The following is a 25,651-nucleotide window of genomic DNA, read 5'->3' on the forward strand; positions in this document are numbered from 1 at the left end:
GCAGAGCGGCGATGGCGGAGGCCACAAAAGTTCTCCCCTGGACGGAGAAACATACAAGCGCTCTGTCAGCGGTCTTCCGGGCGTGGACAACTGGGAAGCAGACTTCCTCAGCAGACACGATCTTCATCCAGAAGAGTGGGGTCTGCATCAAGAGGTCTTTGCAGAAGTGACAAGTCATTGGGGAATTCCTCAAATAGACATGATGGCGTCTCGCCTCAACAAGAAGCTTCAGAGATATTGTTCCAGGTCGAGGGACCCTTAAGCCAGTGCAGTGGACGCCCTGGTGACACCGTGGGTGTTTCAGTCGGTATATGTGTTCCCTCCATTTCCACTCATTCCAAAGGTGATAAGGATCATAAGAAGAACAAGGGTTCAGGCGATACTCATTGTTCCAGATTGGCCACGGAGGGCCTGGTATCCGGATCTTCAGGAATTACACAGAGGAGATCCCTGGCCTCTTCCTCTAAGAGAGGACTTATTACAGCAAGGGCTACGCGTGTTCCAAGACTTACCGCGGTTGCGTTTGACGGCGTGGCGGTTGAACGCCAAATCCTAGCTCGGAAGGGTATTCCCGGTGAAGTCATCCCCACTCTACTTAAAGCTAGAAAGGAAGTAACGGCGAAGCATTATCACCGTATTTGGAGAAAATATGTGTCTTGGTGTGAATCCAAGAAGGCTCCTACGGATGAATTTCAGCTGGGTCTAAAGTTAGGCTCCATTAAAGTGCAGATTTCGGCCTTATCGACTTTCTTTCAAAAAGAATTGTCCGCCCTTCCAGAGGTTCAGACTTTCGTGAAGAGAGTGCTGCACATCCAACCTCCATTTGTGCCCCCGGTGGCACCATGGGACCTTAACGTGGTGTTGCAGTTTCTTATGTCACACTGGTTTGAACCTTTACGAAAGGTTGAGTTAAAATTTCTCACTTGGAAAGTGGTCATGCTCTTGGCCTTTGGCGTCAGCAAGGCGGGTGTCGGAATTAGCGGCTTTGTCCACAAGAGCCCCTATTTGATCTTCCATGAGGATAGAGCGGAATTGAGAACTCGTCAACAATTTCTGCCAAAGGTGGTTTCTTCGTTTCACATAAACCAACCTATTGTGGTGCCTGTGGCCACTGAAGCCTTGGCTGTTTCAAAGTCTCTCAATGTGGTCAGAGCTTTGAAAATTTATGTCGCCAGAACGTGTCGTATTAGGAAAACGGAAGCTCTGTTTATCCTGTATTCTCCCAACAAGATTGGGGCTCCTGCTTCTAAGCAGACTAATGCACGCTGGTTCTGTGATACAATTTGGCATGCTCATTCTACGGCAGGATTGCCGTTACTGGATTCGGTGAGGGCCCACTCTACCAGAAAGGTGGGTTCATCCTGGGCGGCTGCCCAAGGAGTCTCGGCGGTTCAACTTTGCAGAGCAGCTACTTGGTTGGGTTCAAACACCTTTGCTAAGTTCTACAAGTTTGATACCCTGGCTGATAAGGACCTCATGTTTGCTCAATCGGTGCTGCAGAGTCGTCCGCACTCTCCCGCCCGGTCTGGAGCTTTGGTATTAACCCCATGGTCCTTTTGGAGTCCCCAGCATCCTCTAGGACGTATGAGAAAATAGGATTTTAATACCTACCGGTAAATCCTTTTCTCTTAGTCCGTAGAGGATGCTGGGCGCCCGTCCCAGTGCGGATTCTAGCTGCAGTACTTGTTAGTAGTTATTGCTTATGTTACACGAAGGTTGTGATTCGGTTGAGGTCAGCCTGTTGCTGATGTCGGTTCATGCCGTTAACTGGTGTTTAGTTAAAAGCCATGTCGTATGGTACGGTGTGTTGTGGTGTGTATCTCACTGTATCTCACCCTTGGTTTAACAAAAATCCTTTTCCTCGAAATGTCCGTCTCCCTGGGCACAGTTCCTATAACTGAGGTCTGGAGGAGGGGCATAGAGGGAGGAGCCAGTTCACACCCATTTAAAGTCTTAAAGTGCCCATGTCTCCTGCGGATCCCGTCTATACCCCATGGTCCTTTTGGAGTCCCCAGCATCCTCTACGGACTAAGAGAAAAGGATTTACCGGTAGGTATTAAAATCCTATTTTCTAGCATGCCGCATATCATTTTAATCAGCATAAGCGGCTTGTGCGTCCTATTTGCATCGTTTTGCGCATTTAAATGGAAATAGTTGCATGCAAAGAAGCTTGGCACCACAATTGACTAGAAGGTCTGTGTAATGTGCATGGAGGCTAGATGTCAGTGGACACATCTGTACATCGCTATTATTCTCTCTGCTTGACGTGGTATATTTGCTTTGCAAGACAAAAATGGGTCTAACCTGTGTATGCATCAGAATCAGACCCAATGTATTCAAATTCAGAAAAAAGTTTTATTTCTAATCATTGCTCTGTTTTTAATAGAGTTTAGAAATATAGCAAATGTGAAAAACTGGAAATTCACAATGTCATTGTTTTCATGTTACATTCCTATCAAGGGTCATTAAACAGGTGGGTTAACACCAATAATAATATTCTATATATCCTACTAGACTGTTCAGCCAGCTTTGCCCTGGGATGACCGCAGACCTCGGGTTACCTGGAGAGGGGATGGACAACTCTTCGCAGTGAGTGCCATCTGCCCTGTAACAGGTAAAAAGTCCAAAATTGGCAAATAATGTGGCTTAAGTTTAAACTATTTTAATCCAGTATCTCAACTTGCAAGCAAGAGTGGTCTGAATAAAGATACAGTATAGAGGTGAATGTAATAGCCTGCGAGTTGCAGGCGATAACAGAATGTGATTGGCTGCACAATACATTATGATTGAACTAATCAAACACAATGGGTCACCTTCATAAACCTAGTTCCAGTACTAGCGGTGTAGAAACGATGGACACCATAGACACCAATCAAATTCCCACTGGTATTTTCCTAGTACAATGTAGAATCTTAGAGCAAATGTACGAACAGTTTCCATGTGCAATGGTCTCTTTTCTGCACAGTTACCTTTGGAATGAGAAGGTGTGATTGAGCTGACGAGTTTGACAAAATATCTGAGGATTATAATACAAAATTGGACAGGGTTCTGGCTGTTCCGTAACAGGTAAAATGATACTGAGATTCCAAGTTATACATTTCTATACAATTCTACATGTGGAAGGAATCAATGCCCTCAAAGGCAGAGATTGCATGGAGATTATAGGGATCATTCTGACCCGATCGCACACTGCACTTTTTCGCAGCCGTGCGATCGGGTCGAAACTGCGCATGCGCTACGGCTGCAATGTCCAGGGGCGTCGTTACCCGGCGACGGCCGTCGCTGGGCAACAACAACTACGAAGAAAGACTTTGCAGCGGCGAACGCAAGAAGATTGACAGGCAGAAGGCGGATCCGGGCGTCAACTGACTGTTTTCGGGGAGTGGTGAGTCCAACGCAGGCGTGTCGAGGCGTTTGGAGGGCGGATGTCTGACGTCAATTCCGGGACCTGACAGGCTGAAGTGGTATGTAAAAATACACTCCCCCATAGGCGGCGACTGTCTGATCGCACGGCAGCTGAAAACAGCTACCTTGCGATCAACTTGGAATGAGGGCCTATGTGTAGATCAGCCATCAGATCGAGATCCAGATGGGATTGCTACAGAAAGAGAGACCCGAGAGCTCTGGGAGGGGATGCACTAACCGTGCCATGGACCTTCAACTGATCTACTGTTTCCGCTTTTTCCTCGGGTTCTGAAAAATATCAAGCAGTAATGGGCGACCGTTATTTTGGTCGCTCCAGGCTGGCCATGTCAGTCATTGTACTTAGACTTTCGGGGGCTTCGGTTGGGATACCCATTGGCCTCTTTCGGATTGTCCAGACCTGCTTCAACAAGGGCCTTTCGTCCTTCCTACCTTACAGTGACTGCATTTAACCATGTTGCTGTTGAGGCGAAGGATATTCTGGAGGCAGTTACTCTAACCATGCTGAAGGCTTGCAAGCTGATCTCGGCTCAACATTACCACCGTATATGGCGGGCTATTTTATCCTGGTGCTAGAGGCATGAGATTCCTCCTCCTTCTTCCTTTCGTCTTTCCCATACTGTCTTACACAATACCAACAGTGAAATCCTGATGGATCCGAAGGTAAGTACTGATGTGGTTAGGGTTGGGTACTAGGAGTAGGGTTAGGCTATAGGTGGGGAGCTGGTTAGTTAGGCTGCGGGATGGGTAGGTTAAGGTTAGGCTTAGGGACAGGGATAAAATACTTACCAAAATTCGTCAGGATTCCGCTGTCGGGATTTCATTCCCAACCCCTCAGCCTACTATAGCATGGTTTCCAGTGCACCAAAATCCTGTCTGTCTGCTGTCCCATGGCGCTGCATTACTGACTCATTTTATTATCAGTATAGAAATCTCGCTTTAATTTTTTCCCTCTGTACTATCTGTTTCAATTGTATTATTTGTGTGTTTTATTGTGGTTTCTACGTATGGCGCTATGGACACTTTGTGAAATCATATAAATAAATTATAACCATAAAATAAAAAAATATTTGTACTTAGCAGTTCACTTTTAGGTAAATACCCATACACACATTAGGATTAGGAAATATTCACAATTACAATACAGTGTATATAAGGCTTTCATCTTTATTAAAAATATGACAGGTCTTAAGATCATTGACTGTAATTGGTGTAACAAAATTATTATATATTACGCATCAGTTTTACTTTTGTGTGTTTTTTTTTTATTCTTTTCATTAACTAGTAGTCCATAATTTTGTTTGTCATGGAGCTAGGTATATTAACCTCTAGTGATTTAGTGCAAGCTGCTGATTACAGTCTGAAAGGACAATAAGGCAACTTTGTCTTCTCTCTGGATAATTGTACAGGCTCCCGCAAGGTCAGAGTGTGGAACAGAGAGCTCTCCCTGCAGTCTACCAGTGAACCGGTGGAAGGCTTAGAACAAGCTCTGTCCTGGAAGTGAGTTTGTTCATCTTAATATGAAAAGCCCAGCTTTTTACTTTCATACTATATTGCTTTGGATTACTTGCAGCTTGCAGGTAAATGTTCAGCCTCAGGTTGTCTTCTGCAGTGCAGACTACACATATGGAGGAAATTCTGCTTGGCAATGACAGGTCAGGTCATCCTGGCTTAAATAATTCTCCAATTCTGTTGTTTGTAGGTGGTTCATCAGGCCCCAATATTAAATTCTCTGACGTCAAAAGTGGATGCTGGGACTCCGTAAGGACCATGGGGAATAGCGGCTCCGCAGGAGACTGGGCACAACTAAAGAAAGCTTTAGACTACGGGTGTGCACTGGCTCCTCCCACTATGACCCTCCTCCAGACTTCAGTTAGAATCTTGTGCCCGGCTGAGCTGGATGCACACTAGGGGCTCTCCTGAGCTCCTAGAAAGAAAGTATATTTTAGGTTTTTTATTTTACAGTGAGATCTGCTGGCAACAGACTCACTGCAACGAGGGACTAAGGGGAAAAGAAGCGAACCTACCTAACTGGTGGTAGCTTGGGCTTCTTAAGCTACTGGACACCATTAGCTCCAGAGGGATCGACCACAGGACCCGACCTCGCTGTTCGGTCCCGGAGCCGCGCCGCCGGCCCCCTTACAGAGCCAGAAGCAAGAAGTGTTCCTGAAAATCGGCGGCAGAAGACTTCTGTCTTCAACAAGGTAGCGCACAGCACTGCAGCTGTGCGCCATTGCTCCTCATGCACACCTCACACTCCGGTCACTGATGGGTGCAGGGCGCTGGGGGGGGGCGCCCTGAGGGCAATATAAGACACCTTGGCTGGCAAATCTACACCATATATAGTCAGGAAGGCTATATAGGTGTAAAAATACCCCTGCCAGAATTCCAGAAAAAGCGGGAGAAGTCCGCCGGAAAAGGGGCGGGGCCATCTCCCTCAGCACACTGGCGCCATTTTTCCCTCACAGCTCCGCTGGAAGGACGCTCCCTGGCTCTCTCCTGCAGTGTCAAGCTACATAAGGGTAAAAAAGAGAGGGGGGGCACTAAATTTAGGCGCAGTATATATAATATAAGCAGCTATAAGGGAAAAACACTCATTTATAGTGGGATCCCTGTGTTATATAGCGCTCTGGTGTGTGCTGGCATACTCTCTCTCTGTCTCCCCAAAGGGCTTTGTGGGGTCCTGTCCTCTGTCAGAGCATTCCCTGTGTGTATGCGGTGTGTCGGTACGACTGTGTCGACATGTTTGATGAGGAGGCTTATGTGGAGGCGGAGCAGATGCCGATAAATGTGATGTCACCCCCTGCGGGGTCGACACCTGAGTGGATGGTGCTGTGGAAGGAATTACGCGACAGTGTCGACTCCTTGCATAAAAGGTTTGACGACATACCAAATGTGGGACAGCCGGCTTCTCAGCCTGTGCCTGCCCAGGCGTCTCAAAAGCCATCAGGGGCTCTAAAACGCCCGCTACCTCAGATGGCAGACACAGATGTCGACACGGATACTGACTCCAGTGTCGACGACGATGAGACTAATGTAACTTCCAGTAGGGCCACACGTTACATGATTGAGGCAATGAAAAATGTGTTGCACATTTCTGATGTTACCCCTGGTACCACAAAAAAGGGTATTATGTTTGGAGAGAAAAAACTACCAGTAGCTTTTCCTCCATCTGAAGAGTTAAATGAAGTGTGTGAAGAAGCGTGGGCTTCCCCTGATAAGAAACTGGTAATTTCTAAGAGGTTACTAATGGCGTACCCTTTCCCGCCAGAGGATAGGTCACGTTGGGAAACATCCCCTAGGGTGGATAAAGCGCTCACACGCTTGTCAAAGAAGGTGGCACTACCGTCTCCGGATACGGCCGCCCTGAAGGAATCTGCTGATAGAAAGCAGGAGGCTATCCTGAAGTCTATATATACACACACAGGTGTTATACTGAGACCAGCTATTGCTTCAGCATGGATGTGCAGTGCTGCAGCTGCGTGGTCAGATTCCCTGTCGGAAAATATTGATACCCTAGACAGGGACACTATATTGCTAACCGTAGAGCATACTAAAGACGCACTTTTATACATGAGGGATGCACAGAGGGATATTTGCCGGCTGGCATCTAAAATAAGTGCAATGTCCATTTCTCTGACGTCCTAGTGGATGCTGGGAACTCCGTAAGGACCATGGGGAATAGCGGCTCCGCAGGAGACTGGGCACAAAAAGTAAAAGCTTTAGACTAGCTGGTGTGCACTGGCTCCTCCCCCTATGACCCTCCTCCAAGCCTCAGTTAGATTTTTGTGCCCGAACGAGAAGGGTGCAAGCTAGGTGGCTCTCCTGAGCTGCTTAGAAGTAAAAGTTTAAATAGGTTTTTTATTTTCAGTGAGTCCTGCTGGCAACAGGCTCACTGCATCGTGGGACTAAGGGGAGAAGAAGCGAACTCACCTGACTGCAGAGTGGATTGGGCTTCTTGGCTACTGGACATTAGCTCCAGAGGGACGATCACAGGTTCAGCCTGGATGGGTCCCGGAGCCGCGCCGCCGGCCCCCTTACAGAGCCAGAAGAGCGAAGAGGTCCGGAGAAAGCGGCGGCAGAAGACGTTCCTGTCTTCAAATAAGGTAGCGCACAGCACTGCAGCTGTGCGCCATTGCTCTCAGCACACTTCACACTCCAGTCACTGAGGGTGCAGGGCGCTGGGGGGGAGCGCCCTGAGACGCAATAAAAACGATATAAAAACCTTATATGGCTAAAAAAAATGCATCACATATAGCTCCTGGGCTATATGGATGCATTTATCCCCTGCCAGTTTCCTGAAAAAAGCGGGAGAAAAGGCCGCCGTGAAGGGGGCGGAGCCTTTCTCCTCAGCACACAAGCGCCATTTTCTTTCACAGCTCCGCTGGAAGGACGGCTCCCTGACTCTCCCCTGCAGTCCTGCACTACAGAAACAGGGTAAAACAGAGAGGGGGGCACTATTGGCAGCTAATATATAAATACAGCAGCTATAACAGGGAGTAACACTTATATAAGGTTATCCCTGTATATATATAGCGCTCTGGTGTGTGCTGGCAAACTCTCCCTCTGTCTCCCCAAAGGGCTAGTGGGGTCCTGTCCTCTATCAGAGCATTCCCTGTGTGTGTGCTGGGTGTCGGTACGATTGTGTCGACATGTATGAGGAGGAAAATGATGTGGAAGCAGAGCAATTGCCTGTGTTAGTGATGTCACCCCCTAGGGAGTCGACACCTGACTGGATGGTAGTAATTAAAGAATTACGTGACAATGTCAGCACTTTGCAAAAAACTGTTGACGACATGAGACAGCCGACAAATCAATTAGTGCCTGTTCAGGCGTCTCAGACACTGTCAGGGGCGCTAAAACGCCCGTTACCTCAGATGGTCGACACAGACTCTGACACGGATACTGAATCCAGTGTCGACGGTGACGAGACAAACGTAATGTCCAGTAGGGCCACACGTTACATGATCACGGCAATGAAGGAGGCATTGAACATTTCTGACACTACAAGTACCACAAAAAAGGGTATTATGTGGGGTGTGAAAAAACTACCAGTGGTTTTTCCTGAGTCAGATGAATTAAATGAGGTGTGTGATAAAGCGTGGGTTTCCCCCGATAAAAAACTGCTGATTTCTAATAAATTATTGGCACTATACCCTTTCCCGCCAGAGGTTAGGGCACGTTGGGATACACCCCCTAGGGTAGATAAGGCGCTCACACGCTTATCAAAACAAGTGGCGTTACCGTCTCCTGATACGGCCGCTCTCAAGGAACCAGCTGATAGAAGGCTGGAAAATATCTTAAAAGGTATATACACACATACCGGTGTTATACTGCGACCAGCGATCGCCTCAGCCTGGATGTGCAGCGCTGGAGTGGCTTGGTCGGATTCCCTGACTGAAAATATTGATACCCTGGATAGGGACAGTATATTATTAACTATAGAGCATTTATAGGATGCATTACTATATATGCGAGATGCACAGAGGGATATTTGCACCCTGGCATCTAGAGTAAGTGCGATGTCCATTTCTGCCAGAAGAACGTTATGGACGCGACAGTGGTCAGGTGATGCGGATTCCAAACGACATATGGAAGTATTGCCGTATAAAGGGGAGGAGTTATTTGGGGTCGGTCTATCGGACCTGGTGGCCACAGCAACGGCTGGAAAATCCACCTTTTTACCCCAGGTCACCTCTCAGCAGAAAAAGACACCGTCTTTTCAAACCCAGTCCTTTCGTCCCTATAAGGGCAAGAGGGAAAAAGGCCGCTCGTTCCTGCCCCGGGGCAGAGGAAGGGGAAAAAGACTGCACCATGCAGCCTCTTCCCAGGAGCAGAAGCCCTCCCCCGCTTCTGCCAAGTCCTCAGCATGACTCTGGGGCTCTGCAAGCAGACTCGGGCACGGTGGGGGGCCGTCTCAAGAATTTCAGCGCGCAGTGGGCTCACTCGCAAGTGGACCCCTGGATCCTGCAGGTAGTATCACAGGGGTACAAATTGGAATTCGAGACGTCTCCCCCTCGCCGGTTCCTGAAGTCTGCTCTACCAACGTCTCCCTCCGACAGGGAGGCAGTATTGGAAGCTATTCACAAGCTGTATTCCCAGCAGGTGATAATCAAGGTACCCCTCCTACAACAGGGAAAGGGGTATTATTCCACGCTGTTTGTGGTACCGAAGCCGGACGGCTCAGTGAGACCAATTTTAAATCTAAAATCTTTGAACACTTACATAAAAAGGTTCAAATTCAAGATGGAGTCACTCAGAGCAGTGATAGCGAACCTGGAAGAAGGGGACTATATGGTATCTCTAGACATCAAGGATGCTTATCTCCATGTCCCAATCTACCCTTCTCACCAAGGTTACCTCAGGTTTGTGATACAAAACTGTCATTATCAGTTTCAGACGCTGCCGTTTGGATTGTCCACGGCACCACGGGTCTTTACCAAGGTAATGGCCGAAATGATGATTCTTCTTCGAAGAAAAGGCGTATTAATTATCCCTTACTTGGACGATCTCCTGATAAGGGCAAGGTCCAGGGAACAGTTAGAGGTCGGAGTAGCACTATCTCAGGTAGTGCTACGTCAGCACGGGTGGATTCTAAATATCCCAAAATCACAGCTGATTCCGACAACACGTCTACTGTTCCTAGGGATGATTCTGGACACAGTCCAGAAAAAGGTGTTTCTCCCGGAGGAGAAGGCCAGGGAGTTATCCGAGCTAGTCAGGAACCTCCTAAAACCAGGACAAGTGTCAGTGCATCAGTGCACGAGAGTCCTGGGAAAAATGGTGGCTTCTTACGAAGCGATTCCATTCGGAAGATTCCATGCAAGAACTTTTCAGTGGGATCTGCTGGACAAATGGTCCGGATCGCATCTTCAGATGCATCAGCGGATAACCCTATCTCCAAGGACAAGGGTATCTCTCCTGTGGTGGTTACAGAAGGCTCATCTTCTAGAGGGCCGCAGATTCGGCATTCAGGATTGGATGCTGGTAACCACGGATGCCAGCCTGAGAGGCTGGGGAGCAGTCACACAGGGAAGAAATTTCCAGGGCTTGTGGTCAAGCATGGAAACGTCTCTTCACATAAATATCCTAGAGCTAAGGGCCATTTACAATGCCCTAAGTCAAGCAAGGCCTCTGCTTCAGGGTCAACCGGTATTGATCCAGTCGGACAACATCACGGCTGTCGCCCACGTAAACAGACAGGGCGGCACAAGAAGCAGGAGGGCAATGGCAGAAGCTGCAAGGATTCTCCGCTGTGATAGCACTGTCAGCAGTGTTCATTCCGGGAGTGGACAACTGGGAAGCAGACTTCCTCAGCAGACACGACCTCCACCCGGGGGAGTGGGGACTTCATCCAGAAGTCTTCCAAGTGATTGTAAACCGTTGGGAAAAACCAAAGGTGGACATGATGGCGTCCCGTCTCAACAAGAAACTGGACAGATATTGCGCCAGGTCAAGGGACCCTCAGGCAATAGCGGTGGACGCTCTGGTAACTCCGTGGGTGTTCCAGTCGGTATATGTGTTCCCTCCTCTTCCTCTCATACCAAAAGTACTGAGAATCATAAGAAGGAGAGGAGTAAGAACGATACTCGTGGCTCCGGATTGGCCAAGAAGAACTTGGTACCCGGAGCTGCAAGAGATGCTCACGGAGGACCCGTGGCCTCTACCTCTAAGGAAGGACCTGCTCCAGCAGGGACCTTGTCTGTTCCAAAACTTACCGCGGCTGCGTTTGACGGCATGGCGGTTGAACGCCGGATCCTGAAGGAAAAAGGCATTCCAGATGAAGTCATCCCTACCCTGATCAAGGCCAGGAAGGATGTAACTGCAAAACATTATCATCGCATTTGGCGAAAATATGTTGCGTGGTGTGAGGCCAAGAAGGCCCCTACGGAGGAATTTCAACTGGGTCGTTTCCTACATTTCTTGCAAGCAGGGGGTCGACACCTGAGTGGATGTACTGTTGAAAATTACGTGACAGTGTCAGCTCTGTATAAAAGACAGTGGTTGACATGAGACAGCCGGCTACTCAGCTTGTGCCTGTCCAGACGTCTCATAGGCCGTCAGGGGCTCTAAAGCGCCCGTTACCTCAGATGGCAGATACAGACGCCGACGCGGATACTGACTCCTGTGTCGACGGTGAAGAGACAACCGTGATTTCCAATAGGGCCACACGTTACATGATTGAGGCAAGGGAAAATGTTTACACATTTCTGATAATATGAGTACCACCAAAAAGGGGTATTATGTTTGGTGAGGAAAAACTACCTGTAGTTTTCCTGAATCTGAGAAATAAAATGAGGTGTGTGATGATGCGTGGGTTTCCTCCCGATAACAATTGATAATTTCTAAAAGGTTATTGGCAGTATACCTTTTCCCGCCAGAGGTTAGGGTGCGTTGGGAAACACCCCCTAGGGGGGATAAGGCGCTCACACGCTTGTAAGAACAAGGGCTCTACCCTCTCCTGAGATGGCCGCCCTTAAGGATCCTGCTGATAAAAAGCAGGAGGGTATCCTAAAATGTATTTACACACATACTGGTGTTATACTGCGACCAGCAATCGCCTCAGCCTGGATGTGCAGTGCTGGGTTGGCGTGGTCGGATTCCCTGACTGGAAATAGTGATATCCTAGATAAGGACAGTATATTATTGCCTATAGAGCATTTAAAAGATGCATTTCTATATGCGTGATGCACAGCGGAATATTTGCCGACTGGCATCAAGTATAAGTGCGTTGTCCAATTCTAACAAACGGCATTTGGAAGTATTGCCTTAAAAAAGGGGACATTTGGGGTCGGTCTTTCAGACCTGGTGGCCACGGCAACAGCTGGGATATCCACGTTTGTACCCCAGGTCGCCTCTCAAATTATCAGGCGCAGTCCTTTGTTGGCAAGCGGACAAAAGGTTCCTCTTTTCTGCTCGTGACAGAGGGAGAGGAAAAAGGCTACAGAGATTAGCCAGTTCCCAGGAACAGAAACCCTTTCCCGCCTCTGCCAAGCCCTCAGTATGACGCTAGGGCTTTACAAGCTCAGGCACGGTGGGGGCCCGTTCTCAATGAATTTCAGTGCGCAGTGGGCTCACTCGCAAGTAGACCCCTGGATCCTTCAGGTAATATTTCAGGGGTACAAATTGAAATTCGAGACGTCTCCCGCTCGCCGTTTCCAAAAGTCGGTTTTACCGACGTCTCCCTCTGACAGGGAGGCAGTTTTGGAAGCCATTCACAAGCTGTATTCCCAGCAGGTGATAATCAAGGTACCCCTCCTGCAAAAGGGAACGGGGTATTATTCCACACTATTGTGGTACCGAAGCCAGACGGCTCGGTGAGACCGATTCTAAATCTAAAATCTTTGAACACTTACATACAGAGGTTCAAATTCAAGATTGAGTCACTCAGAGCAGTGATTGCGAACCTGGAAGAAGGGGACTACATGATGTCTCGGGACATCAAGGATGCTTACCTTCATGTCAAAAAATTTACCCTTTTCACCAAGGGTACCTCAGGTTATGGTACAGAACTGTCACTATCAGTTCAGACGCTGCCGTAGGGATGGTCCACGGCACCCCGGGTCTTTACTAAAGTAATGACCGAAATGATGATATTCCTTCGAAGGAAGGGAATTTTAGTTATTCTTTACTTGGACGATTCCCTGATAAGGGTAAGATCCAGGGAACAGTTGGAGGTCAGTGTAGCACTATCTCAGGTAGTGTTGCGGCAGCACGATTGGATTCTCAATATTCCAAAATCGCAGCTGGTTCCGACGACTTGTCTTCTGTTCCTAGGGATGATCCTGGACACAGTCCAGAAGGAAGGTGTTTCTCCCGGAGGAGAAAGCCAGGGAGTTATCCGAGCTAGTCAGGAACCTCCTAAAACCGAGCCAAGTCTCAGTGCATCAATGCACAAGGGTTCTGTGTAAAAATGGTGGCTTCCTAGGAAGCAATCCCATTCGGCAGATTCCACGCAAGAACTTTCCAGTGGGACCTACTGGAAAAATGGTCCGGGTCGCATCTTCAGATGCATCAGCGGATAACCCTGTCACCAAGGACAGGGGTATCCCTCCTGTGGTGGTTGCAGAGTGCTCATCTTCTAGAGGGCCGCAGATTCGGCATTCAGGACTGGGTCCTGGTGACCACGGATGCCAGCCTGCGAGGCTGGGGAGCAGTCACACAGGGAAGGAATATCCAGGGCTTATGGTCAAGCCTGGAGACATCACTTCACATAAATATCTGAAGCTAAGGGCCATTTACAATGCTCTAAGCTTAGCAAGACCTCTGCTTCAAGGTCAGCCGGTGTTGATCCAGTCGGACAACATTACGGCAGTCACCCACGTAAACAGACAGGGTGCCACAAGAAGCAGGAGGGCAATGGCAGAAGCTGCAAGGATTCTTCGCTGGGCGGAAAACCATGTGATAGCACTGTCAGCAGTATTCATTCCGGGAGTGGACAACTGGGAAGCAGATTTCCTCAGCACGACCTCCACCCAGGAGAGTGGGAACTTCACCCAGAAGTCTTCCACATGATTATAAACCGTTGGGAAAAACTCGACAGGTATTGCGCCAGGTCAAGGGACCCTCAGGCAATAGCTGTAAAGGCTCTGGTAACACCGTGGGTGTACCAATCAGTGTATGGGTTCCCTCCTCTGCCTCTCATACCCAAGGTACTGAGATTGATAAGATGGAGAGGAGTAAGCACTATATTCGTGGCTCCGGATTGGCCAATAAGGACTTGGTAACCGGAACTTCAAGGGATGCTCACGGAGCATCCGTAGCCTCTACCTCTAAGAAGGGACCTGCTCCTGCAAGGACCCTGTCTATTCCAAGACTTACCGCGGCTGCGTTTGACGGCATGGCGGTTGAACGCCGGATCCTGAAGGAAAAAGGCATTCCGGATGAAGTCATCCCTATCCTGATCAAAGCCAGGAAGGATGTAACCGCAAAACATTATCACCGCATTTGGCGAAAATATGTTGCGTGGTGCGAGGCCAGTAAGGCCCGACGGAGGAAATTCAACGATTCCTACATTTCCTGCAAACAGGAGTGTCTATGGGCCTGAAATTGGGGTCCATTAAGGTTCAAATTTCGGCTCTGTCAATTTTCTTCCAAAAAGAACTAGCTTCAGTCCCTGAAGTTCAGACGTTTGTAAAAGGGGTACTGCATATACAGTCTCCTTTGGTGCCTTCAGTGGCACCTTGGGATCTCAATGTAGTTTTTGGGTCCCAAAAGTCACATTGGTTTGACCCACTTAAATCTATGGAGTTAAAATATCTCACAGGAAAAGTGGTCATGCTGTTGGCTCTGGCCTGGACCAGGCGCGTGTCAGAATTGGCGGCTTTATCCTGTAAAAGCCCTTATCTGATTTTCCATTCGGACAGGGCGGAATTGAGGACTCGTCCTCAGTTTCTCCCTAAGGTGGTTTCAGCGTCCACCTGAACCAACCTATTGTGGTGCCTGCGGCTACTAGGGACTTGGAGGACTCCAAGTTGCTAGACGTTGTCAAGGCCGGAAAATATATGTTTCCAGGACGGCTGGAGTCAGAAAATCTGACTCGCTATTTATCCTGTATGCACCCAACAAGCTGGGTGCTCCTGCTTCTAAGCAGACGATTGCTCGTTGGATTTGTAGTACAATTCAGCTTGCACATTCTGTGGCAGGCCTGCCACAGCCAAAATCTGTTAAAGCCCATTTCACAAGGAAAGTGGGCTCATCTTGGACGGCTGCCCGAGGGGTCTCGGCTTTACAACTTTGCCGAGCAGCTACTTGGTCAGGGGCAAACACGTTTGCTAAACTCTACAAATTTGATACCCTGGCTGAGGAGGACCTGGAGTTCTCTCATTCGGTGCTGCAGAGTCATCCGCACTCTCCCGCCCGTTTGGGAGCTTTGGTATAATCCCCATGGTCCTTACGGAGTCCCAGCATCCACTTAGGACGTCAGAGAAAATAAGAATTTACTTACCGATAATTCTATTTCTCGTAGTCCGTAGTGGATGCTGGGCGCCCATCCCAAGTGCGGATTGTCTGCAATACTTGTATATAGTTATTGTTACAATAACATCGGGTTGTTTATTGTTGTGAGCCATCTTTCAGAGGCTCCTACGTTTTATCATACTGTTAACTGGGTTGAGATCACAAGTTGTATGGTGTGATTGGTGTGGCTGGTATGAGTCTTACCCGGGATTCAAAATCCTTCCTTATTATGTACGCTCGTCCGGGCACAGTATCCTAACTGAGGCTTGGAGGAGGGTCATAGGGGGAGGAGCCAGTGCACACCACCTGATCCTAAAGCTTTACTTTTGTGCCCTGTCTCCTGCGGAGCCGCTGTTCCCCATGGTCCTTACGGAGTCCCAGCATCCACTACGGACTACGAGAAATAGAATTATCGGTAAGTAAATTCTTATTATTTCATTCGGATAGGGCGGAATTGAGGACTCGTCCTCAATTTCTCCCTAAGGTGGTTTCAGCGTTTCACATGAATCAACCTATTGTGGTACCTGTGGCTACTAGGGACTTGGAGGACTCCAAGTTGCTGGACGTAGTCAGGGCCCTGAAAATATATGTTTCCAGGACGGCTGGAGTCAGAAAATCTGACTCGCTGTTTATACTGTATGCACCCAACAAGCTGGGTGCTCCTGCTTCTAAGCAGACGATTGCTCGTTGGATTTGTAGTACAATTCAACTTGCACATTCTGTGGCAGGCCTGCCACAGCCAAAATCTGTAAAAGCCCATTCCACAAGGAAGGTGGGCTCATCTTGGGCGGCTGCCCGAGGGGTCTCGGCTTTACAACTTTGCCGAGCAGCTACTTGGTCAGGGGCAAACACGTTTGCTAAATTCTACAAATTTGATACCCTGGCTGAGGAGGACCTGGAGTTCTCTCATTCGGTGCTGCAGAGTCATCCGCACTCTCCCGCCCATTTGGGAGCTTTGGTATAATCCCCATGGTCCTTACGGAGTTCCCAGCATCCACTAGGACGTCAGAGAAAATAAGAATTTACTTACCGATAATTCTATTTCTCGTAGTCCGTAGTGGATGCTGGGCGCCCATCCCAAGTGCGGATTGTCTGCAATACTTGTATATAGTTATTGTTACAAACAAATCGGGTTGTTTATTGGAAGCCATCTTTTCAGAGGCTCCTACGGTTATCATACTGTTAACTGGGTTCAGATCACGAGTTGTACGGTGTGATTGGTGTGGCTGGTATGAGTCTTACCCGGGATTCAAGATCCTTCCTTATTATGTACGCTCGTCCGGGCACAGTATCTTAACTGAGGCTTGGAGGAGGGTCATAGGGGGAGGAGCCAGTGCACACCAGCTAGTCTAAAGCTTTTACTTTTTGTGCCCAGTCTCCTGCGGAGCCGCTATTCCCCATGGTCCTTACGGAGTTCCCAGCATCCACTACGGACTACGAGAAATAGAATTATCGGTAAGTAAATTCTTTTCTCTGACGTCCTAGTGGATGCTGGGACTCCGTCAGGACCATGGGGAATAGCGGCTCCGCAGGAGACAGGGCACAAAAGTAAAAGCTTTAGGATCAGGTGGTGTGCACTGGCTCCTCCCCCTATGACCCTCCTCCAAGCCTCAGTTAGGTTTTTGTGCCCGTCCGAGCAGGGTGCAATCTAGGTGGCTCTCATAAAGAGCTGCTTAGAGTAAAAGTTTTGATAGGTTTCTTATTTTCAGTGAGTCCTGCTGGCAACAGGCTCACTGCAACGAGGGACCTAGGGGAGAAGAAGTGAACTCACCTGCGTGCAGGATGGATTTGCTTCTTAGGCTACTGGACACTAGCTCCAGAGGGACGATCACAGGTACAGCCTGGATGGGTCACCGGAGCCGCGCCGCCGACCCCCTTGCAGATGCCGAAGTAAGAAGAGGTCCAGAAACCGGCGGCTGAAGGCTTTTCAGTCTTCATGAGGTAGCGCACAGCACTGCAGCTGTGCGCCATTGCTCTCAGCACACTTCACACCAACGATCACTGAGGGTGCAGGGCGCTGGGGGGGGCGCCCTGGGCAGCAATGTTAATACCTTTTCTGGCTAAAGAATACATCACATATAGTCCCTGAGGCTATATGGATGTATTTCACCCCTGCCAGGTCTCAGAAAAACCGGGAGAAGAGCCCGCCGGAATAGGGGGCGGGGCCTATCTCCTCAGCACACAGCGCCATTTTCCCTCACAGAACTGCTGGTGGGAAGGCTCCCAGGCTCTCCCCTGCACTGCACTACAGAAACAGGGTTAAAACAGAGAGGGGGGGCACTTATTTGGCGATATGATTATATATTAAGATGCTATAAGGGAAAACACTTATATAAAGGTTGTCCCTGTATAATTATAGCGTTTTGGTGTGTGCTGGCAAACTCTCCCTCTGTCTCCACAAAGGGCTAGTGGGGTCCTGTCCTCTATCAGAGCATTCCCTGTGTGTGTGCTGTGTGTCGGTACGTGTGTGTCGACATGTATGAGGACGATGTTGGTGAGGAGGCGGAGCAATTGCCTGTAATGGTGATGTCACTCTCTAGGGAGTCGACACCGGAATGGATGGCTTATTTAAGGAATTACGTGATAATGTCAACCCGCTTCAAGGTCGGTTGACGACATGAGACGGCCGGCAAACAAATTAGTACCTGTCCAGGCGTCTCAAACACCGTCAGGGGCTTTAAAACGCCCATTTACCTCAGTCGGTCGACATAGACACGGACACTGACTCCAGTGTCGACGGTGAAGAAACAAACGTATTTTCCTTTAGGGCCACACGTTACTTGTTAAGGGCAATGAAGGAGGTGTTACATATTTCTGATACTACAAGTACCACAAAAAAGGGTATTATGTGGGTGTGAAAAAACTACATGTAGTTTTCCTGAATCAGATAAATTAAATGAAGTGTGTGATGATGCGTGGGTTTCCCCCGATAGAAAATTATTGGCGGTATACCCTTTCCCGCCAGAAGTTAGGGCGCGTTGGGAAACACCCCTTAGGGTGGATAAGGCGCTCACACGCTTATCAAAACAAGTGGCGTTACCGTCTCCAGATACGGCCGCCCTCAAGGAGCCAGCTGATAGGAGGCTGGAAAATATCCTAAAAAGTATATACACACATACTGGTGTTATACTGCGACCAGCTATCGCCTCAGCCTGGATGTGCAGCGCTGGGGTGGCTTGGTCGGATTCCCTGACTGAAAATATTGATACCCTTGACAGGGACAGTATTTTATTGACTATAGAGCACAGAGAGATATTTGCACTCTGGCATCAAGAGTAAGTGCGATGTCCATATCTGCCAGAAGATGTTTATGGACACGACAGTGGTCAGGTGATGCATATTCCAAACGGCACATGGAAGTATTGCCGTATAAAGGGGAGGAGTTATTTGGGGTCGGTCCATCGGACCTGGTGGCCACGGCAACAGCTGGAAAATCCACCTTTTTTACCCCAAGTCACATCTCAGCAGAAAAAGACACCGTCTTTTCAGCCTCAGTCCTTTCGTCCCCATAAGGGCAAGCGGGCAAAGGCCAGTCATATCTGCCCAGGGGTAGAGGAAAGGGAAGAAGACTGCAGCAGGCAGCCCCTTCCCAGGAACAGAAGCCCTCCACCGCTTCTGCCAAGTCCTCAGCATGACGCTGGGGCCGTACAAGCGGACTCAGGTGCGGTGGGGGGTCGTCTCAAGAGTTTCAGCACGCAGTGGGCTCACTCGCAAGTGGACCCCTGGATCCTACAAGTAGTATCCCAGGGGTACAGATTGGAAATTCGAGACGTCTCCCCCTCGCAGGTTCCTGAAGTCTGCTTTACCAACGTCTCCCTCCGACAGGGAGGCAGTATTGGAAACAATTCACAAGCTGTATTCCCAGCAGGTGATAATCAAAGTACTCCTCCTACAACAAGGAAAGGGGTATTATTCCACACTATATTGTGGTACTGAAGCCAGACGGCTCGGTGAGACCTATTCTAAATCTGAAATATTTGAACACTTACATACAAAGGTTCAAATCAAGATGGAGTCACTCAGAGCAGTGATAGCGAACCAGGAAGAAGGGGACTATATGGTGTCCCGGGACATCAGGGATGCTTCCTCCATGTCCCAATTTGCCCTTCTCACTAAGGGTACCTCAGGTTCGTAGTACAGAACTGTCACTATCAGTTTCAGACGATGCCGGTTGGATTGTCCACGGCACCCCGGGTCTTTACCAAGGTAATGGCCGAAATGATGATTCTTCTTCAAAGAAAATGGACGATATCCTGATAAGGGCAAGGTCCAGAGAACAGTTGGAGGTCGGAGTAGCACTATCTCAAGTAGTTCTACGACAGCATGGGTGGATTCTAAATATTCCAAAACCGCAGCTGTTTCCGACGACAATTTGCTGTTCCTAGGGATGATTCTGGACACAGTCCAGAAAAGGGTGTTTCTAACGGAGAAGAAAGCAAGGGAGTTATCCGAGCTAGTCAGGAACCTCCTAAAACCAGGAAAAGTGTCAGTGCATCATTGCACAAGGGTCCTGGAAAAAATGGTGGCTTCTTACGAAGCGATTCCATTCGGCAGATTTCACGCAAGACTTTTCAGTGGGATCTGCTGGAAAAATGGTCCGGATCGCATCTTCAGATGCATCAGCGGATAACCCTGTCTCCAAGGACAAGGGTGTTTCTTCTGCGGTGGCTGCAGAGTGCTCATCTACTAAAGGGCCGCAGATTCGGCATTCAGGACTGGGTCCTGGTGTCCACGGATGCCAGCCAGAGAGACTGGGGAGCAGTCACACAGGGAAAAAATTTCCAGGGAGTGTGATCAAGTCTGGAGACTTCTCTCCACATAAAACAATGCTCTAAGCTTAGCAAGACCTCTGCTTCAAGGTCAGCCGGTATTGATCCAGTGGGACAACACCACGGCAGTCGCCCACGTAAACAGACAGGGCGGCACAAGAAGCAAGAGGGAAATGGCAGAAACTGCAAAGATTCTTCGCTGGGCGGAAAATCATGGGATAGCACTGTCAGCAGGTTCATTCCGGGAGTGGACAACTGGGAAGCAGATTTCCTCAGCAGGCACGACCTCCACCCGGGAGAGTGGGGACTTCATCGGGAAGTCTTCCACATGATTGTAAACCGTTGGGAAAGACCAAAGGTGGACATGATGGCGTCCCGCCTGAACACAAGAGACCCTCAGGCAATAGCTGTGGACGTTCTGGTAACACAGTGGGTGTACCAGTCGGTGTATGTGTTCCCTCCTCTGCTTATCATACCCAAGGTACTGAGAATTATAAGACGTAGAGGAGTAAGAACTATACTCGTGGCTCCGGATTGGCCAAGAAGGACTTGGTACCCGGAACTTCACGAAATGCTCACAGAGGACTCATGGCCTCTGCCGCTAAGAAGGGACTTGCTTCAGCAAGTACCATGTCTGTTCCAAGACTTACCGCGGCTGCGTTTGACGGCATGGCGGTGGAACGCCGGATCCTAAGGGAAAAAGGCTTTCCGGAAGAGGTCATTCCTACCCTGGTTAAAGCCAGGAAGGAGGTGACCGCACAACATTATCACCACATGTGGCGAAAATATGTTGCGTGGTGTGAGGCCTGGAAGGCCCCACGAAGAAATTTCAACTCGGTCGATTCCTGCATTTCCTGCAAACAGGAGTGTCTATGGGCCTCAAATTGGGGTCCATTAAGGTTCAAATTTCGGCCCTGTCAACTTTCTTCCAAAAAGAATTGGCTTCACTTCCTGAAGTCCAGAAGTTTGTCAAGGGAGTACTGCATATACAACCCCCTTTTGTGCCTCCAGTGGCACTGTGGGATCTCAACGTAGTTCTGGGATTCCTCAAATCACATTTTAAACCGCTCAAATCTGTGGATTTGAAATATCTCACATGAAAAGTGACCATGCGGTTGGCCCTGGCCTCGGCCAGGCGAGTGTCAGAATTGGTGGCTTTGTCTCACAAAAGCCCATATCTGATTGTCCATTCGTACAGGGCAGAGCTGCGGACTCGTCCCCAGTTTCTCCCTAAGGTGGTGTCAGCGTTTCACCTGAACCAGTTTATTGTGGTACCTGCGGCTATTAGGGACTTGGAGGACTCCAAGTTGCTAGATGTTGTCAGGGCCCTGAAAATATAGGTTTCCAGGACGGCTGGAGTCTGGAAAACTGATTTGCTGTTATCCTGTATGCACCCAACAAACTGGGTGCTCTTGCTTCTAAGCAGACGATTGCTAGTTGGATGTGTAGTACAATTCAGCTTGCACATTCTGTGGCAGGCCTGCCACAGCCAAAATATGTAAATGCCCATTTCACAAGGAAGGTGGGCTCATCTTGGGCGGCTGCCCGAGGGGTCTCGGCTTTACAACTTTGCCGAGCTGCTACTTGGTCAGGAGCAAACACGTTTGCAAAATTCTACAAATTTGATACCCTGGCTGAGGAGGACCTGGAGTTCTCTCATTCGGTGCTGCAGAGTCATCCGCACTCTCCCGCCCGTTTGGGAGCTTTGGTATAATCCCCATGGTCCTGACGGAGTCCCAGCATCCACTAGGACGTCAGAGAGAATAAGAATTTACTTACCGATAATTCTATTTCTCGAAGTCCGTAGTGGATGCTGGGCGCCCATCCCAAGTGCGGATTGTCTGCAATACTTGTACATAGTTATTGTTACAAAAATCGGGTTATTATTGTTGTGAGCCATCTTTTCAGAGGCTCCGCTGTTATCATGCTGTTAACTGGGTTCAGATCACAGGTTGTACAGTGTGATTGGTGTGGCTGGTATGAGTCTTACCCGGGATTCAAAATCCTTCCTTATTGTGTACGCTCGTCCGGGCACAGTATCCTAACTGAGGCTTGGAGGAGGGTCATAGGGGGAGGAGCCAGTGCACACCACCTGATCCTAAAGCTTTTACTTTTGTGCCCTGTCTCCTGCGGAGCCGCTATTCCCCATGGTCCTGACGGAGTCCCAGCATCCACTACGGACTACGAGAAATAGAATTATCGGTAAGTAAATTCTTATTATTTTCTGCCAGGAGAGGGTTATGGACTCGGCAGTGGACAGGAGATGCAGATTCTAAAAGGCACATGGAAGTTCTGCCTTATAAGGGTGAGGAGTTGTTCGGGGATGGTCTCTCGGACCTCGTTTCCACAGCAACAGCTGGGAAGTCTACATTTTTACCCCATGTTCCCTCACAGCCACAGAAAGCACCGTATTATCAGGTACAGTCCTTTCGGCCCAATAGGGGCAAGCGGGTTAAGGGCGCGTCCTTTCTGCCCAGAGGCAGAGGTAGAGGGAAAAAGCTGCAGCATACAGCCAGTTCCCAGGAGCAAAAGTACTCCCCCGCTTCCTCTAAGTCCACAGCATGACGCTGGGGCTCCACAGGCGGAGCCAGGTACGGTGGGGGCCCGTCTCAAATATTTCAGCAATCAGTGGGCTCGCTCACGGGTGGATCCCTGGATCTTTCAAGTAGTATCTCAGGGGTACAAGCTGGAATTCGAGACGTCTCCCCCCCGCCGTTTCCTCAAATCTGCCTTACCAACCACTCACTCAGGCAGGGAGGCAGTGTTACAGGCAATTCACAAGCTGTATTCACAACAGGTGATAGTAAAGGTGCCCCTACTTCAACAAGGACGGGGTTACTATTCCACAATGTTTGTGGTACCGAAACCGGACGGTTCGGTGAGACCCATTTTAAATTTGAAATCCTTGAACACATATATAAAAAAATTCAAGTTCAAGATGGAATCGCTCAGGGCGGTTATTGCAAGCCTGGACGAGGGGGATTACATGGTATCACTGGACATCAAGGATGCTTACCTGCATGTCCCCATTTACCATCCTCACCAGGAGTACCTCAGATTTGTGGTACAGGATTGTCATTACCAATTCCAGACGTTGCCGTTCGGTCTATCCACGGCTCCGAGGGTCTTTACCAAGGTAATGGCCGAAATGATGATACTCCTTCGAAAGAAGGGAGTTTTAATTATCCCGTACTTGGACGATCTCCTGATAAAGGCGATGTCCAGGGAGCAGTTGTTGGTCGGGGTAGCACTATCTCGGGAGGTGCTACAACAGCACGGCTGGATTCTAAATATTCCAAAGTCACAGCTGGTCCCTACGACACGTCTACTGTTCCTGGGGATGGTTCTGGACACAGAACAGAAAAAAGTGTTTCTCCCGGAGGAGAAGGCCAAGGAGCTGTCATCTCTAGTCAGAGGCCTCCTAAAACCAAAACAGGTGTCGGTGCATCACTGCACGCGGATCCTGGGAAAGATGGTAGCTTCCTACGAAGCAATTCCATTCGGCAGGTTCCATGCAAGAACCTGTCAGTGGGACCTGTTGGACAAGTGGTCCGGATCGCATCTTCAGATGCATCGGCTGATAACCCTGTCTCCAAGGACCAGGGTGTCTCTGCTGTGGTGGCTGCAGAGTGCTCATCTTCAAGAGGGCCGCAGATTCGGCATACAGGACTGGGTCCTGGTGACCACGGATGCCAGCCTTCGAGGCTGGGGGGCAGTCACACAGGGAAGAAACTTCCAAGGACTATGGTCAAGTCAGGAGACTTCCCTGCACATAAATATTCTGGAACTGAGGGCCATTTACAATGCCCTAAGTCAGGCAAAACCCCTGCTTCAAAACCAGCCGGTACTGATCCAGTCAGACAACATCACGGCGGTCGCCCATGTAAACCGACAGGGCGGCACGAGAAGCAGGACGGCGATGGCAGAAGCCACAAGGATTCTCCGATGGGCGGAAAATCACGTGTTAGCACTGTCAGCAGTGTTCATTCCGGGAGTGGACAACTGGGAAGCAGACTTCCTCAGCAGGCACGACCTCCACCTGGGAGAGTGGGGACTTCATCCAGAAGTCTTCCAACTGATTGTAAACCGTTGGGAAAGGCCACAGGTGGACATGATGGCGTCCCGCCTAAACAAAAAGCTAGAAAAGTATTGCGCCAGGTCAAGAGACCCGCAGGCGATAGCTGTGGACGCTCTAGTGACACCGTGGGTGTTCCGGTCGGTTTATGTGTTCCCTCCTCTTCCTCTCATACCAAAGGTACTGAGGATAATAAGGAGAAGAGGAGTAAGAACTATACTCATTGTTCCGGATTGGCCAAGAAGAGCTTGGTACCCGGAACTTCAAGAAATGATCTCAGAGGACCCATGGCCTCTGCCGCTCAGACAGGACCTGCGGCAGCAGGGGCCCTGTCTGTTCCAAGACTTACCGCGGCTGCGTTTGACGGCATGGCGGTTGAACACCGGATCCTGAAGGAAAAGTACATTCCGGAGGAAGTCATTCCTACGCTGATTAAAGCTAGGAAAGAAGTAATGGCAAACCATTATCACCGCATATGGCGAAAATATGTTGCGTGGTGTGAGGCCAGGAAGGCCCCAACGGAAGAATTTCAGCTGGGCCGTTTCCTGCACTTTCTACAGTCAGGGGTGACTATGGGCCTAAAATTGGGTTCCATTAAGGTCCAGATTTCGGCTCTATCGATTTTCTTCCAGAGAGAACTGGCTTCACTACCTGAAGTTCAAACTTTTGTTAAAGGAGTGCTGCATATTCAGCCCCCTTTTGTGCCTCCTGTGGCACCTTGGGATCTCAACGTGGTGTTGGATTTCCTAAAGTCACATTGGTTTGAGCCACTTAAGACCGTGGAATTGAAATATCTCCCGTGGAAAGTGGTCATGTTGTTGGACTTGGCGTCGGCCAGGCGTGTATCAGAATTGGCGGCTTTGTCATGTAAAAGCCCTTATCTGATTTTCCATATGGATAGGGCAGAATTGAGGACTCGTCCCCAATTTCTCCCTAAGGTGGTATCAGCTTTTCATCTGAACCAACCTATCGTGGTGCCTGCGGCTACTAAAGACTTGGAGGCTTCCAAGTCGTTGCATGTAGTCAGGGCCCTGAAAATTTATGTTTCCAGGACAGCTGGAGTCAGGAAAACTGACTCGCTATTTATCCTGTATGCGCCCAACAAGTTGGGTGCACCTGCTTCAAAGCAGACTATTGCTCGCTGGATCTGTAGTACGATTCAGCTTGCACATTCTGCGGCTGGACTGCCGCATCCTAAATCAGTGAAAGCCCATTCCACGAGGAAGGTGGGCTCTTCTTGGGCGGCTGCCCGAGGGGTCTCGGCTCTTCAACTTTGCCGAGCAGCTACTTGGTCGGGGTCAAACACGTTTGCAAAATTCTATAAGTTTGACACCCTCGCTGAGGAGGACCTAGAGTTTGCCCATTCGGTGCTGCAGAGTCATCCGCACTCTCCCGCCCGTTTGGGAGCTTTGGTATAATCCCCATG

At 49.2% G+C, this 25,651-nt stretch overlaps 1 protein-coding gene across 4 annotated transcripts in view; it reads left to right on the top strand.

Annotated features, from left to right (window-relative positions):
- The window catches only part of ELP1 (elongator acetyltransferase complex subunit 1), a 291,962-nt gene that overhangs the window by 30,393 nt on the left and 235,918 nt on the right, over positions 1 to 25,651 (top strand). For all 4 annotated transcript variants that reach the window (XM_063920051.1, XM_063920050.1, XM_063920054.1 and 1 more), the window contains exons 7-8: positions 2,515 to 2,614; positions 4,833 to 4,923. In XM_063920051.1, the coding sequence (XP_063776121.1) occupies positions 2,515 to 2,614; positions 4,833 to 4,923 (191 nt within the window). The remainder of the gene's footprint in view (positions 1 to 2,514; positions 2,615 to 4,832; positions 4,924 to 25,651) is intronic.

The sequence above is a fragment of the Pseudophryne corroboree genome, chromosome 1 (assembly GCF_028390025.1).
Source record: "Pseudophryne corroboree isolate aPseCor3 chromosome 1, aPseCor3.hap2, whole genome shotgun sequence".
NCBI classification, from domain to species: Eukaryota; Metazoa; Chordata; class Amphibia; order Anura; family Myobatrachidae; genus Pseudophryne; species Pseudophryne corroboree.